Genomic DNA, 14421 nt, shown 5'->3' on the forward strand with positions numbered 1-14421 from the left:
TTCAAATTTGAATTTTCTCTCTCTCTTACTCCTGCACGTTGCCATGACAACTCCTGCAGGCAGGCAGGCAACCAAAAAGGTGTTAGTGCGCCCTAAACATTAGAAATTTATGGGGGACGAAATTGAATTTTTTTAATATCTCGTTTAAATTAAATTATGGAACCTAAGTATTTTAGAATTTTAGTTTCTATTTTTAATGGTCTATTTAATACAATAATTAAACTAATGAAAAAAATAAAACCATTTTTTATTATTGTATTAAATAGGCCATTAAAAATAGAAATTAAAATTTAATCTTTATATATTTAGGTTACAAAAATTCATTTAAGCTGACTTACGTCCACCTTGAATTTGCCCCCACCCAACTTGAATCTCCACTGGCCATTTGTCATAATTCTCGTCAACTACCGCACCCTGCTCTAGTGAAAATTTAGTAATATTTGATTTTAACAATAAAGTCACTAAATTTTCACTAGAGCAGGGTGCGGTAGTTGCCGAGAATTATGATAAATGGCGAGTGAGGACAATGGAAATAAGACAGCATAAATCGAAACTGAAATTCCGGAATATTTGTTACAGTACTTACTTGAAAATAAGAAAATAAAATGCTTTGTCCTTTAGGATAATTGATTATTGTCAAGAAATATACCAACTAAAACCTTTTTTTTTAGTTAAAATAATGAAAAAAAATTAATGTCGATAAATTAAATATGAGGATATACACATAAAATACAGAAACTTTCTATTCGCAAACGTATTTTAGATTTATTTTAGTCGTATTTCTTTTTTGTTTGAGGACCGTTGTGAATTTGAGCATTATTATTTCTAATTAAAGTTTCGCTATTTTTGTCAATTATCAGAAAATAAAAATAAGAAAAATAAATTAAAAACTTATAAAAAAAAGTTCTTACGATAAACTTCTTGATATTTCGATAATTACTTATCTATTAAATAATTTTAAAAAATAATTAAAAGGCATTAAAAAAAAGTTTTGTATTTTAGTTTATAGTAAAAATACAAAAAACAACAATTAATATCCATTTATTATATCTTGGGTTTTGAACACAAAAAAATTTTTAAATTACTTTTATCAATAAACAAAAAACATTTTGTTTTTTCAATTTCAAAGTATGATATTCTTTTTTAAAATTATTAAATATTAATTTGAAAAAATTAATTTGGAAGCTCTTATTCACCTAAGAGGTTTTTTTTGAAAATTATTTCACGATGATTTTTAACAAAGATGTGCTGAAGAAATATTATTTATTAAAACTTAAAAATACAATAAAATTTTTTTAAAAAATTTTTTTCTATTCCTATATTTATAAAAAGCGACATTTTTTAATTTACAATTTTTTCAAAAATTAATTACTTTTAAGTTTTGTTATCAATTTTTTTTTTTTTTTAGTGTTCAAGCCCAAGATATAAGCTTTAAAAATTCACAGCCATTTTTAGGGTCATAATTATAGCTATACACGATCACATTAATTATAGTCGCATACTTATAAGCAAATAATAATTACACAGTCATTATTTCCCCAAAAAGAGATTACACGATTTTTATGGAATTATCGATACGTAGTTTCGATATTGTTTTCTTCACACGAAGCGCAGTTAATCGAACATGTGGATTATTATTCCAGCACTCGGCCATTAATTTCCCAAGGTTAGATAGAATCTGAAAAGATAAAAAAAAATATTTTGAATTCCTTTTTATTTCTCGCTTTTTACTGAACGAGACTCCGGATCTTAAAAATACACTCGAATTTGCGTCACAAGTTTTGGCTCCTGGTATTAAATTTTGGAAATTTTTCAATATCAAATTCCAACAAAAAGAATCTATTAAATTTTGATATTGAAAAATTTCCAAATTCTAATATAACCAGGGGCCAAAATTTGTGACGCAAATTCTAGCGTACTTTAAAGATCCAGTGCATCAATTATTAAAAAATCTCGATAATTACATGATCATTTTCCCATCTTAATGGAATAATAGGCCGTAATTTTTTGACGCAGACTGCAAGATTCATGTCATCGAAATCCGGATCATTAGGCACAGTGTCATGATATGGTAGTGCGTACGGTTCTGCAGTCGTCAATTTTTCATCCGTTGCACATCGTCGACATACCTCCCAAAGTACAAGACCCACTGAATACATGTCCGACATTTTGAAAGCGTCAAACGAAGACGTATTCAACGTCTCGTCTAAAAGTTCCGGTGCCATGTAACGTCTTGTACCAACTCTTGTGTTTGGTGCAATATCAATTTTCCCACTCTCGCTGCAATTCGAACAAAATTTTCTTATACAGATTTACCCTACACTTTTTTTGTCCTTTTCTAACGCAAATGTTGCCATGACAACACTTGCGTTAGAAAAGGACAAAAAAGTCTAAGCTTATGACTGAACTTTCCAATTCTAACAAAACTGATGAATGAATAAGAATAAAATTAAAAACAAACCTCAACAATCGTACAGCGAGTCCAAAATCAGCAATAACACATTGGCCATTCCTCCGAACGAGGATATTTCGTGTCTTAATGTCACGATGAGCAATTGCGGGTTTTCCATGTGTGCCAAATATTTCCGTATGTAAATGAGCAATACCAGAAGCAATCGAGAGACAAATCAACAAAAGTGCCGTGTGATCAAGCACAATTGTCTGCAAATAATCGTACAATGAACCACGTTCATGATAATCAGTGATGAGCATCATTTGCGTCCACGAACCAGTACCCTTGATATCAGCAGCAATAAAACCGAGGATATTATCGTGTCTCATCATTACAGTTTGATAAATTTCCGTCTCCCTAAACCATGAAGCCTCTTCAAGTGTAAAAAATACTTTGACCGCCACTTTTTCACCCCTCCATCTCGCGAGCCAAACCTCACCATAACGACCCTTACCAACACATTCCTCAAGTGCCAATTGTTTTGCAATTGTCCGCTGAACAAGTAGCGGTAAACCCGAACCAGAACCACTTGTTTGATCAATGTAGTCCTTGAGCGTGTGATCCTGATTTGATTCCATTAGAAATGGATCACGTTCCTTTCGTCGATAGCGTTGATAAATCATAATTATTGTTAAAATGAAAATTAAAAGACAAATTGATAGTGTTACAGCTGTTAGAATAAGCAATGGTGCCCCGGGTGTTATTATTTCTAATGGATCCGGGGCAATTGTTGATTTTGATATAATTTGAGGGATTTTGTTTTCATTGCAAAAATCTGCATCATTGCAACAGTAAATACTCTTGCCATGTGAATGTGGCACGAGATTTGCATTACATTGCATAAAACTGTATTCCTCTGGTGATAGACATCCAAATGATTCTTCGGTGATGTATTCATTAGTCTCGGGATCTAGGAACTCTTCAACTTGACTGAAACATTGACCACCTTGTTTTAGGGTACACGTGCCATTTTGAATATTATTCGGACAATTGCCGTCACAGTAGCACGTTATTGTCAACACTGAAAGCAATTTTGAAAAAAAAAAAATAGTTTTAAGTATTTGGAATTTTGTCCAAATTCTATACTTTTATTCCCATTTCCAGTTTTCATGCCCATATTCCTCTACATATAACTTCCATTTTACTAAACACTGGTACATTTTTTCTGACAAATTTGACCATTAATTTTTATAACAATCTAGGAGAAGGATTTTTGGCAGTTTCGGATAGAAATGGATTTTAAATTCTTTAAATTCTATCAAATGACAATTTGTGAACATAAAAATTCGAATAAATGAAGTTTTGGTGAAATTTCAGATTTTGAAATTTCAAAATTCGTCTCAGTTGCTCTGACAAAAGGTTCAGATTGATGTTCAATCAGTTTTGATAAGTACGCTGTGCTCAAATTTGGATCTTTTTTGAACAAACTAGAGATAAATCTAATTCGAGTTTGCTGAATTTAATAGCGTTAACCAGATTTCTTAATCATAAAAGCAGCGGATTCACTTGAAACTGGTTAGTAGGGGGTTTTTGGGGTCGTTGATTACGAATTTGAAGTCAGTTTTTTAAAATTCAAAATTTATCAATTAAAAATTTCTCTTAAGGTTATGTGACTTTTAGCTCTGTTATGTTAATTTGTCCGTAATATTTCTTGTAAAATACTGAATGGATTGAGTTAAAATTCTATGGAGGAGTTCCAAACCCACACAGCACCCAAAATTCCCTGAAACTTGACAGAACCTCACACGGCGAGGTTAGGAAACTTAAGTGGCAAGGGTCATACAAGTTTGTGTCGATGTTTAAATGTCCACATGAAAAGAATATTTACACGAAATTTTGAGGGAATATTGTACTATAAATATTCACGTGCAATGTTCAGTCAATGTTGTGTCAATATTCAACCTATACTTATTATATTAATAAACGAAATTTTTATAACTAGGCGAAAATGCAATGTCAATATTGACACAACATTGAATGAACATTGCATGTGAATATTTATAGTACAATATTTCCTCAAAGTTTCGTGTAAATATTCTTTTCATGTGGACATTTAAACATCGACACAAACTTGTATGAACCTTGCCACTGAAGTACCTCGCCGTGTGAAATTCTGTCAAGTTTCAGGAAATTCTGGGTGCTGTGTGGAAATATGATATAAGGAATGGTTGTCAAGTGCAAAAATGTTGATATATTGTTAAATAATTAGAATAATTATTATAAAACACTTGAAAATAATTAGAAAATGTGGGTTTAGGAGTGTCGGATTTTCTAATAATTTTTTATTTATATTTAAAATAAGTTTTTAAAAAACTTTTTTTCCACAGTATTATCGTATACTGTTATCTTAAAAAAATACCAACACAATAAAATTACACTACATTATTTAATATTAATAAAATTTATTCTTTCTACAAATTACAATTATTTGCATGCATAATATTATTAGGTTATATTAATTTTGAATAATAAAAATAAAACGCGGTTTAAACAAAAAGCAAATATTTTTAGGTTATGTTTTACATTTTTCTGCATTATTTATATTGCAATTAAATATATAGAAGTATAACGTTTAAATTTTAATTACTTACTTGACTTGCACTTTTATTTTAAATATTTATACACATAATATGAATAAAATACTTAGTAAAAAATAGAAACACACACACACATCTGTATGGAAACAAAACCATGCAAACAAATAATATTCTCACGTGGTAAATAGTGAGTTTACAAAAATCTGCTATTAGTTATCATATTCTGCCAACAGAGGCGACAGCTCTGCAAAAATAAATAAAGCCCTAAAAAATTACCATGAAATTACATACATACTTTATATATAGAGTATTTTAATGTGACGTCATCTTCCCTACCAGGTGGTAATTTTGAGCAGATATTTATTTTATCGACACATGCATTTGTATGAAAATAAGTGTTATTATAATAATTATATATATACGTCGGTATAATAAATATCTGCGCAAAATTACCACCTGGTAGAGAATATTTTTCATAAAGATTCAAAAAAAAAATGTTCTAGGCAAAAAAAATTTTGAATAAAAATTTTTCGTAGAATGCACCATATATATATAGGATTAAATTACAGCAAATTTTGTCTATTTTTTGATGCCGTATGGTTCTTTTTAAATATTAAACATGGGGAACTTTAATTTTTTAATAAAATATTCTTAGAATATTCTTTGTTGTCAAGTTAGAAATTTTGAGGGATCGATTTTTATTTTTAAAAAAATAAGTTTTAACCTTGTATTAAAAAAAAAATTAATTTTTTCAATAATATTAAAGTTTTTTTTTAACATTTGTAGACTCTATGTTTGATTTTTTAAAAAGTGCCATACAACATCAGAAAATAGACAATATTTACTGTAATTTAAGCCCAAATATTCTGGGCAGAGGGGGTGTTTTTTTGATCATTTAGGTTATTTGTCATATGATTTATTATCGCTCAAATGCATCACTAGACAAAACGAACTATATATATTATTGGTTCGTTATTATTGATATATGAAAGAAAGTATATATTTTATCTACGACATCATAGAGCATGACGAATTTCTTATTTTCACCTCATTGAAAACACAGATCAAATGATGCATGAGACAAGAAAAGCTTCTTTACAAATAGGGTTCGTTAATATATTTAAAATATCCTCAACAAATTACGGTGACTTTTAATAAACAAAAAAAGGAGAGATTATATGTCAACTCGCAATAATTATACTTTCACTGAAAAAATTATATTCTAGATTTAAGAATTTCTTCTTAAATAAATAGGCGCCCAGAATATTCCCCACTTAAAGTAAGTGGGAAATATTCTGGGCGCCTATTTAAGAAGAAATACTTAAATTTAGAATATAATTTTTTCAGTGTTTAATGTTCATTAATATCAATTGCTTATTATTTTTTATTGTTTAATTGCAAAATCAAAAAATAAAAAAAATTTATGAAACAACCAAATAAATGTATTTACAAAACAGTTAACCAAACTTTTGGTTCACCAAGAAAAATGATATATTTATCTCATCTTATATTTATATTTATTTGATTCAAATAAAATTTTATTTGATTTAAATAAAAAATTTTATTTACGACAAATAAATAGGCTAGTAGGCTGTGAAACAAATATTATACGTTTATTTAACTCAAATATATTAGATTTGGTTCAAATAAAACATTTCTCTGCGGGTGTTGAATCATAATAAAAAGTTTATTTGCCTCAATGAAATTCTTTCTTCAAAAAATTTACTAAAATAAACCGAATGTTTATTTAGATCAAATAAATATTTATTTGAATGAAACAAATGTTTGAAAATAATAGAAAAATTGCGTTAATACAAAAAATTGTATATTTAAATTAAATATATATTAAAAATATATTAAATAAATATATTAATATAATAATAATACATTAAAAATATATTAAAAATTTGTATATTTATTTATTAAAAAAAAGTATAATTATTGCAGAAAACAAATTTTTTTATTTAAACTCTTCTTCAAATAATTTTACATTAATTATTTTTACATTCAATTTAAAAAAGATTTTTAGTTAATTTTTTTTTCATTTTTTGTTTTTGTATAAAATATATAATTCACAAAAATTAATTCCTACTCTTTTTTCATTGAATTAAGTTTTCAATTATAGAAATAAAAGTATAGAATATCATTTAATTATAATATATATATATATATAGTATCATTAAGATTTAGTAAACTTAGGTTGTTTATTTTCTTGATATTTATAGTTATATAGTTTTGATCGGTGTCAGGCACACAACACTTGCCAAGGTATTTTTTCAATTTGTGAAATTGTTAATTATTCCCAACATATAAAATTAAAAGATGAAAAAAAATTTTAAGAATTAAAAACATTTTAATTAATTAATATCAATTTAATTTAATAATATATAAAAATACTGCAATTTATAGAAAAAAAATAATCGATTGTATGATGATAAATTGGTGAAATAAATTTATTTATATTTTTAACAAATTTTCATTATTCTATATTAATTATTTATTGTAGATTATGAATTATTTTTCATTTTTTTTTGTTAATTTATTTAATTTTAACAATAAAATAAGTGTAATTTTGAATGTAACATAATTTTTATTGAAATGGTATCATTTTATTAAATTTTTTTTTCTTAATTCTATTTTTGGTAATTTTTTTTGTTATAATATATGTATTTATTTTTTTTTGGTAATTTTTTTCAGTTAAATTTTTTTGTTAATTATTTTTGTTTGTTATTTTTTTTTTTAATGCAGAATGTCAAAAATTGTGAATAGTAAGCAGAATTCAATTGAGCACATGATTTTAAATAATGAAAAAAAATCAAAAATAACAATAGATGAATCTGAAGAAAATCGTTTTCGTACATATAATATTAAGGATTTGAAAATGGCTAAAACATATTTACCGGAAAATTTAATACGTGATTTTAAAAAAGGTTTTGAGGCCTCAACAAAATCTCCATCAACAACAACAACACCAAAATCACGTAATTTTGTGAAAAAACTCGTCGCTACTTTGGAAAATAAAAAATATCAAGCAAGCGGGCATTGCACGGCAGACGATGAATTCTTCGCCAAATGTTATTCTCGACCATTATCCAAAAATCATGTGTCTTATGAAAATCAAGGTGAGAAATCAAAATTAAAAAAAAAAATAAAAAGTAAAATAAATTTTAATAAATAAAATAATTTAAATAATTTAATTTTTTAATAATAATTTTTAATAAATTAAGTTAAATAAGTAAAAGAAATAAAAAATTAAATAAATTCCTATAATATAAAAAATATAAATAATACCTATAGTTAAAATAAAAAAAAGTAAAATAATTTAATATTATAGACGCTTATAATTTTTATTTTCATTATTTTTCTTCAGTTTTATTCTTTTATGTACTTATTGTATATTATTTTTAGTTTGCCTTTTTTCTGTTTTCTTTCTTTCTTTTTTATTTCTTTTTTTTTTCATTTGAATATGTAAACAATTAGGGTCAACCGGGGTAAATCCGAACGCTTTTAATAAGTTTCAACAATAACATAAGTTTTTTCTTTAAAAAAGAAATACTTCCGGTATTCTGGTGCATGAAGTTGTTACTTTACTTCCATAGAACAATTTTATGGGGTAGCAAAAATTTTTGATAAATTGCAATCGCAGGAAACTTAGCGTTTGTATTTACCTCGATACTTTGCAACTTTCCTAAAATATGGGGGTAAATACGAACGCCACTGTATTTCAGAAAAATCTTAGGGAAAATAAATTTAAAGTATTGCAATTGTTAAACTTATATAAAAACTCAAAAAATACGATAATAAACCTATTATGTAATAATGCATCATATATAAATACAAAAATCAAACAGGTTAAAAATTAAAATGCATTACACAATTAAAACCTTCAATAACTTTATCAAATCATAACGGATTTTTGTAAAACTTGCTACAGAAAGTATTTTGGAGTGATTGAATGCAAATACAAAAATAAAAGTCAAATTTTTAAAATTCAAAATAGCGGACTTTCCTAAAACTTATTTTTAAAAATGATCAAAAATTCGTAATCAGCGACCCTGAAACCCCCCGAGTAACAATTTTCGAGCGAATCCAATGAATTTTTTAATCCTCGTCCGCCATATTGGATCGGCCATTTTGAATTTTGAAAAACTGACTTGAAATTGGTAATCAGCGACCCCAAAAACCCTAGAATACCAAATTTTATTAAGATCCTGAAAAACAAAAAAAGTGGAACACTCCTTCGAGAGAACAGAGATTAAGTTTCTGCTTATTAATTACTAACGAGGATACATATAGAAAGAAAAACTTTTTTCTATGTACTTTTATAATGTTAAAATAATAGTGTAATCAAATAAAAACAATTTTTGAAAATACCGTTCGGATTTACCCCGGTTTTCCAATTTTCCGGGGTAAATACGAACGGTCTGATATTATTAATAAAATTTTACAGAAGGCAAAAATGAAAAATAGTTTCTGTTCTAGTATTCATAACAAACAATTATAAATAATAAAATGAATTTTTAGCTTCTTTTTCTTGAAATACGAGACAAAATACCGAAAGAGTGTCATCTTTGATTTTCAATCTTTTTTGCAATACTCGTTATCTTTGTTTATGCTGTTGCTATAATTAACAGACGAAAAATGGGATAATACTTAGAATCTCTTCAAGAGGATCTGAGGTAAAAATTCTCATGTGTAACTTATTTTTTTAAATTTTAATTAAGCTGAAATAATTAGCGTTCGGATTTACCCCGGCTGACCCTAACTATTTTGTTGTCCGAAATAATAATTACAATATTCCATTTCGAATAAATAATAAATTCACATTGTATTGATTGTAGAAAAGAAAAAAAATTATTTCGAAGAAAAATATAATTCAAAAAATGAAAAATCAAAAGAAAAATTTGGAGGTACAAAAAAGAAAAAATTAAGTTCTGAGGTTTCTAAGCAAGGAGCAGTAACAAATTTGACTATCGATGAATATATAAAATTGAATACTTCAAAAAATATTCATATTACGAAGAAAAATGAGAATTCTGATAAAAGAAATAGCTTTTGGAGGTAAAGGTTTAAAAATAAACATTTTTCTTTTTTATTAACAAACAATGCGAGAGCATTTTTTTTTTATTTTATCAATTTTTGTTATTTTTCTTTATAGTTCAAAAAATAAGGAAAAAGTTGAAGAAGATCATCATTTTGATGAATCAGAGACTATTACTTTTCGTCGAAGTTTCCCCGAAAGAAATAATGAAACAGAATTTTCCTTTCAATCTGATAAATCAGATAGTCTTTCAGCTATTTTCACTGAAACTAAAAATAAAAAAAATATTTTCAGGTATTTGTTAACAGATTTAAAAAAAAATTGATAAAAATATACCTAATTATTGTATAATTATAATAAGTGATAATTTTTAATTATTATTTTAATTATATTTGTTTTGATTTTTTTTTCTATTTTTTCAAATTTTTCAAGACGTTCTGGACAATTTGAGGAAAAAAAATCATTTAAAAATGTTTTAAGTTCATTAATTGGATTTAAAAATCGTAATCCAACGCTTCCCAGAGGTAAACGTAATATTTTCAATCCAAAAGATAGTCTTGGTGAAGAAATGAGAGTTTTTAGAAGAGACTTTATGATGCCTGCTTTATTAAAAGCAGCAAAATCTTATAAAGACGAATTTGAAGATTCAACTAAAGACGATACATTTACAACAATGATGGCGGCATCGAAGCCACAAATTGATAATCGAAGTGCATCGATACATCCATTTTATGGCGCTAAAAGAGCATCAACATTTCTTCATCCACTTCCAGAAGAAAATTATGAATTTCAGGTATAATAATAATAATTATTTGAAAAATAGTTTTTATTTTCGGACACATGATTATGTTTTAAAAATCATTAGTTAAAATTTTCATTTTATGGAATTTTATTTGTCATAATTATTTTTGAGACGAATTTTTATTTCTTCGAATCAGTATTTTGCAGAATTTTCATCAAAACGATTTTCTATATTACACAATTTTTATACATATAACCGAAAAATTCACTTCACAGAATTTTTATTTGTTCAAATTTTTAATTGCTCGAATTTTCATTTAACACAATAGGCATTCTAAAGAATTTTTATTGGTTAGAATTTCATTGCATAGAATTTTCATTTTATTCTTTTAGATGAATTTTCATTTGTTCGAATTATTCTTTGATATAATTTCCATATAACTTTTTTTACTTAACTGAAAAATCATTTAACAGAATTTCTAATTGATAGAATTTTCATTTGTCCGATATTGCAAATGACCGAACAAACAATCGATTTTGGCGCGATTTTTAAAATCAACCAATCACAATTTTATGGATAATTTTTGATTTGTTGATTTTAAAAATCGCGCCGAAATCGATTATTTGTTCGGCCATTTGCAATTTCGGACAAATGAAAATTCTATCAATTAGAAATTCTGTTAAATGATTTTTCGGTTAAGTAAAAATTCTGCAGAAAATTCGGTTTTATGGATATTATATCAAATAATAATTCGAACAAATGAAAATTCATCTGAAAAAATAAAATGAAAATTCTATGCAATGAAATTCTATCCAATAAAAATTCTTTAAAATGCCTATTATGTTAAATGAAAATTCGAGCAAATAAAAATTCTGTAATATAGAAAATTGTTTTGATGAAAATTCTCGCAAAATACTAATTCGAAGAAATAAAAATACAGCTCAAAAATAATTATGATAAATGAAATTCCATAAAATGAAAATTTTAACTAATTATTTTTATAACATAATCACATGTCCCCAAATAATGTAAAAATTGAATTAAAAAGTATTTTAAACTAAATTGAGACAAAAAAATTTTTTTTTTTAGAATGAATTATTGCAAGAAAAAAGTATATCTCAAATAAAGGACAAAAAAAATTCTCCTCAACATAGTCCACCATTTTATCAAAGACCACGTGAAATTATTTACGATATACCAAAATCAAATAAAGCCGTTAATTTTGAATTTCAATTAAAAAATGATGACAGAAATTCCAATGATTATCAAAATATGGATATTCTTAATGACAGTAGTAATTGGTGTAAAATTTCTAATCCAGCGCCAAGAAAAAATATTATATGCGGTAGAAGAGCATTATTTATTCGTAAACGAAAACAAGAAAAAAAGCAATGAGAATATATATTTTTTCTATAATACTGATCAAAACAAATAATTTTCTAATTTTTTTTTTAATCTATAAAATTTGATCAAATTTGAATAATTATTTATTATTATGATTATTAATATTGAATCGTATATAATTAAACTGCTCCTTGCGATTTTAACCTCATATAATTATAATATCAATTTTTAAATTAAGAAAAAAAACTACTGACATCGACCTCTTTTATTATATATAATACCTATACGAGAAAAAATTTATAATGTAAAATTTGTGGAGTGACTTTCTTTTTGTATTTAAAGAAACAATTTGTATATTAATTAATATTTTTTTATTTGATATGTAAATATATATGAGAATTTTAATTTTCAAATTATGAATAAAAATAATTTAAATATAAATGAATTTTTTTTTTTGTAGAACAAATATATTTATTTATTTACAAATAAATATATAAGTATTATTACAAATAAATATATAAGCCTAGTAAAAATTATTCCGAAAATAAAAAAAAAAAGTTTTAGGAAAGTCCGACATTTTGAATTTAAAAAATTTGACTTTTATTTTTGTATTTACATTGAATCACTCCAAAATACTCTCTGTAGCAAGTTTTGCAAAAATTCGTTATGATTTAATAAAGTTATTGAAGGTTTTAATTGTGTAATGCATTTTAATTTTTAACCTGTTTGATTTTTGTATTTATATATGTTGCATTATTACATAATAGGTTTATTATCGTATTTTTTTGAGATTTTTCTGAAATACAGTGGCGTTCGTATTTACCCCGGTATTTTAGGAAAGTTGCAAAGTATCGAGGTAAATACGAACGCTAAGTTTCCTGCGATTGTAATTTATCAAAAATTTTTGCTACCCCATAAAATTGTTCTATGGAAGTAAAGTAACAACTTCATGCACCAGAATACTGGAAGTATTGTCTTTTAAAAGAAAAAACTTATGTTATTATTGAAACTTACTAAAAGTGTTCGGATTTACCCCGGCTGACCCTACGTAATTTGTGAAAAATAGCGATTTTGTCCCCATTTACCCCAACTGACTGTAGATATGGGGTCATGCACATAATACGTCACCCAATTATAACTCTTTTTTGACCCCCCCCCTCCTCCTATGTCACACTTGGTTCCATGCATAAAATTAAAATTTTATTTTTTTGACCATCCTGATATGTTTTTAAAATCCAAATGATGCAAGAAAAAAGAAATATTCAACTTTCTGCGATTATTAAAATTTAAAGGACTTAAAATAAATGTGGTGACTCCCCTTAAAAATTTAAATAAAAATTCAATTTTTTTGTAAGTGATACAATATTATAGTCTTTATCGATTTTTAAATTCTTTTTTAAGAAATAAACGATGCTAGAGAGTTCATTAAACTATATTTCGATCAATATTCGTGAATCAGACGATCTCATCTCTTTATAGTGTCAGGTATTTTCCTGTTATGTCAGAAGAATTAACAGGTCATCTATTTTCTATTATAGATTATAAATTTTCATTTATATTTTAAAAATTATGAAAAGAGACCATGTGAAATTTTAGCCCTTTAAAATTTACATTGTATGATAATTTTTTTTCCCCGACATTATTTAAAATCTAGAATTATTCTAAATTATAAAAAAAATTACTTTTCACTCATTTAAAAATTTTTATTTTTCAAAAAATCAAAAATTTTTGACAATTTCTTTTGTTTTTAGAAATTAGTTTAATTTTAATTTGTTTTTTAATATTCAGGCCTCGGATCGACTTTAAGGACCAAAAAAAGTCGTTCTAGTCGGTTTATATTCCAAAAAAAGTCGTTTTTTTTTTATTTTAACAAAATTTAATTGGTTAATGAATATTTTACTTCAAATAACTAATGTTGTTAGATATTAATGAGAATAATATTCTATAAAAATATTACCAAGAAAATTTTTTTCGAATATTTCAGAATCAAATTAATTGTAAGAGAAATTTTCAAAATTTTATTTAAGTAGGACAAATTTCTAAAAAAAATTCTTAAATTTCCATTTTTATAATTTTTTCAATTCTGATTTAAGCAAATTCAAGCAATTCAAAAGTTGGACAAAGTCGTATAATCCGAGGCCTGAATATTATGAACATAATAATTGAAAATATTTTTTGGAATTTTAAAAAATTTACTCGGCTTTTTTTTAAATTAGTTTAATTATTATAATTTCATTATTATTATAATGTAGATATAAATTGAAAACATTTTTTTAAATTTTGTATTAAAATGTATAAAAATTAA

The 14421-nt window shown here is 25.5% G+C and overlaps 2 protein-coding genes across 2 annotated transcripts; one reads left to right on the plus strand and one right to left on the minus strand.

Annotated features, from left to right (window-relative positions):
• Positions 1-978: 978 nt before the first annotated feature.
• On the minus strand, positions 979-5206 carry LOC127288813 (bone morphogenetic protein receptor type-1B-like). The gene is made up of 4 exons (XM_051316477.1): positions 5044-5206; positions 2462-3473; positions 1965-2280; positions 979-1678 (listed from the first exon to the last, which is right to left on the minus strand). Coding segments are annotated over exons 1-4 (1458 nt in total). The 5' UTR covers positions 5045-5206; the 3' UTR covers positions 979-1549.
• A 1893-nt stretch (positions 5207-7099) lies between these two features.
• Positions 7100-12812, plus strand: LOC127288816 (uncharacterized). The gene is made up of 6 exons (XM_051316479.1): positions 7100-7257; positions 7738-8111; positions 9831-10050; positions 10148-10324; positions 10463-10823; positions 11862-12812. The coding sequence occupies exons 2-6, from the start codon at positions 7739-7741 to the stop codon at positions 12165-12167; spliced, it is 1437 nt and encodes a 478-aa protein (XP_051172436.1). The 5' UTR covers positions 7100-7257; position 7738; the 3' UTR covers positions 12168-12812.
• Positions 12813-14421: the final 1609 nt, after the last annotated feature.

Source organism: Leptopilina boulardi, unplaced genomic scaffold (genome assembly GCF_019393585.1).
Source record: "Leptopilina boulardi isolate dan_hultmark-lab unplaced genomic scaffold, ZJU_Lbou_2.1 LbouV2_396, whole genome shotgun sequence".
In the NCBI taxonomy this organism is placed as follows: Eukaryota; Metazoa; Arthropoda; class Insecta; order Hymenoptera; family Figitidae; genus Leptopilina; species Leptopilina boulardi.

What these genes read in the sequence shown, in the direction of transcription:
- LOC127288816 (XM_051316479.1), top strand. Translation starts at nt 7,739, where the DNA reads ATGTCAAAAATTGTGAATAGTAAGCAGAATTCAATTGAGCACATGATT. An exon ending in TGTGTCTTATGAAAATCAAG is followed by an intron (nt 8,112 to 9,830) that starts GTGAGAAATCAA and finishes TATTGATTGTAG; the next exon opens with AAAAGAAAAAAAATTATTTC. An exon ending in AAGAAAATTATGAATTTCAG is followed by an intron (nt 10,824 to 11,861) that starts GTATAATAATAA and finishes TTTTTTTTTTAG; the next exon opens with AATGAATTATTGCAAGAAAA.
- LOC127288813 (XM_051316477.1), bottom strand. An exon ending in CTCGCTGTACGATTGTTGAG is followed by an intron (nt 2,281 to 2,461) that starts GTTTGTTTTTAA and finishes TTCGAATTGCAG; the next exon opens with CGAGAGTGGGAAAATTGATA. An exon ending in TAAGATGGGAAAATGATCAT is followed by an intron (nt 1,679 to 1,964) that starts GTAATTATCGAG and finishes TTATCTTTTCAG; the next exon opens with ATTCTATCTAACCTTGGGAA.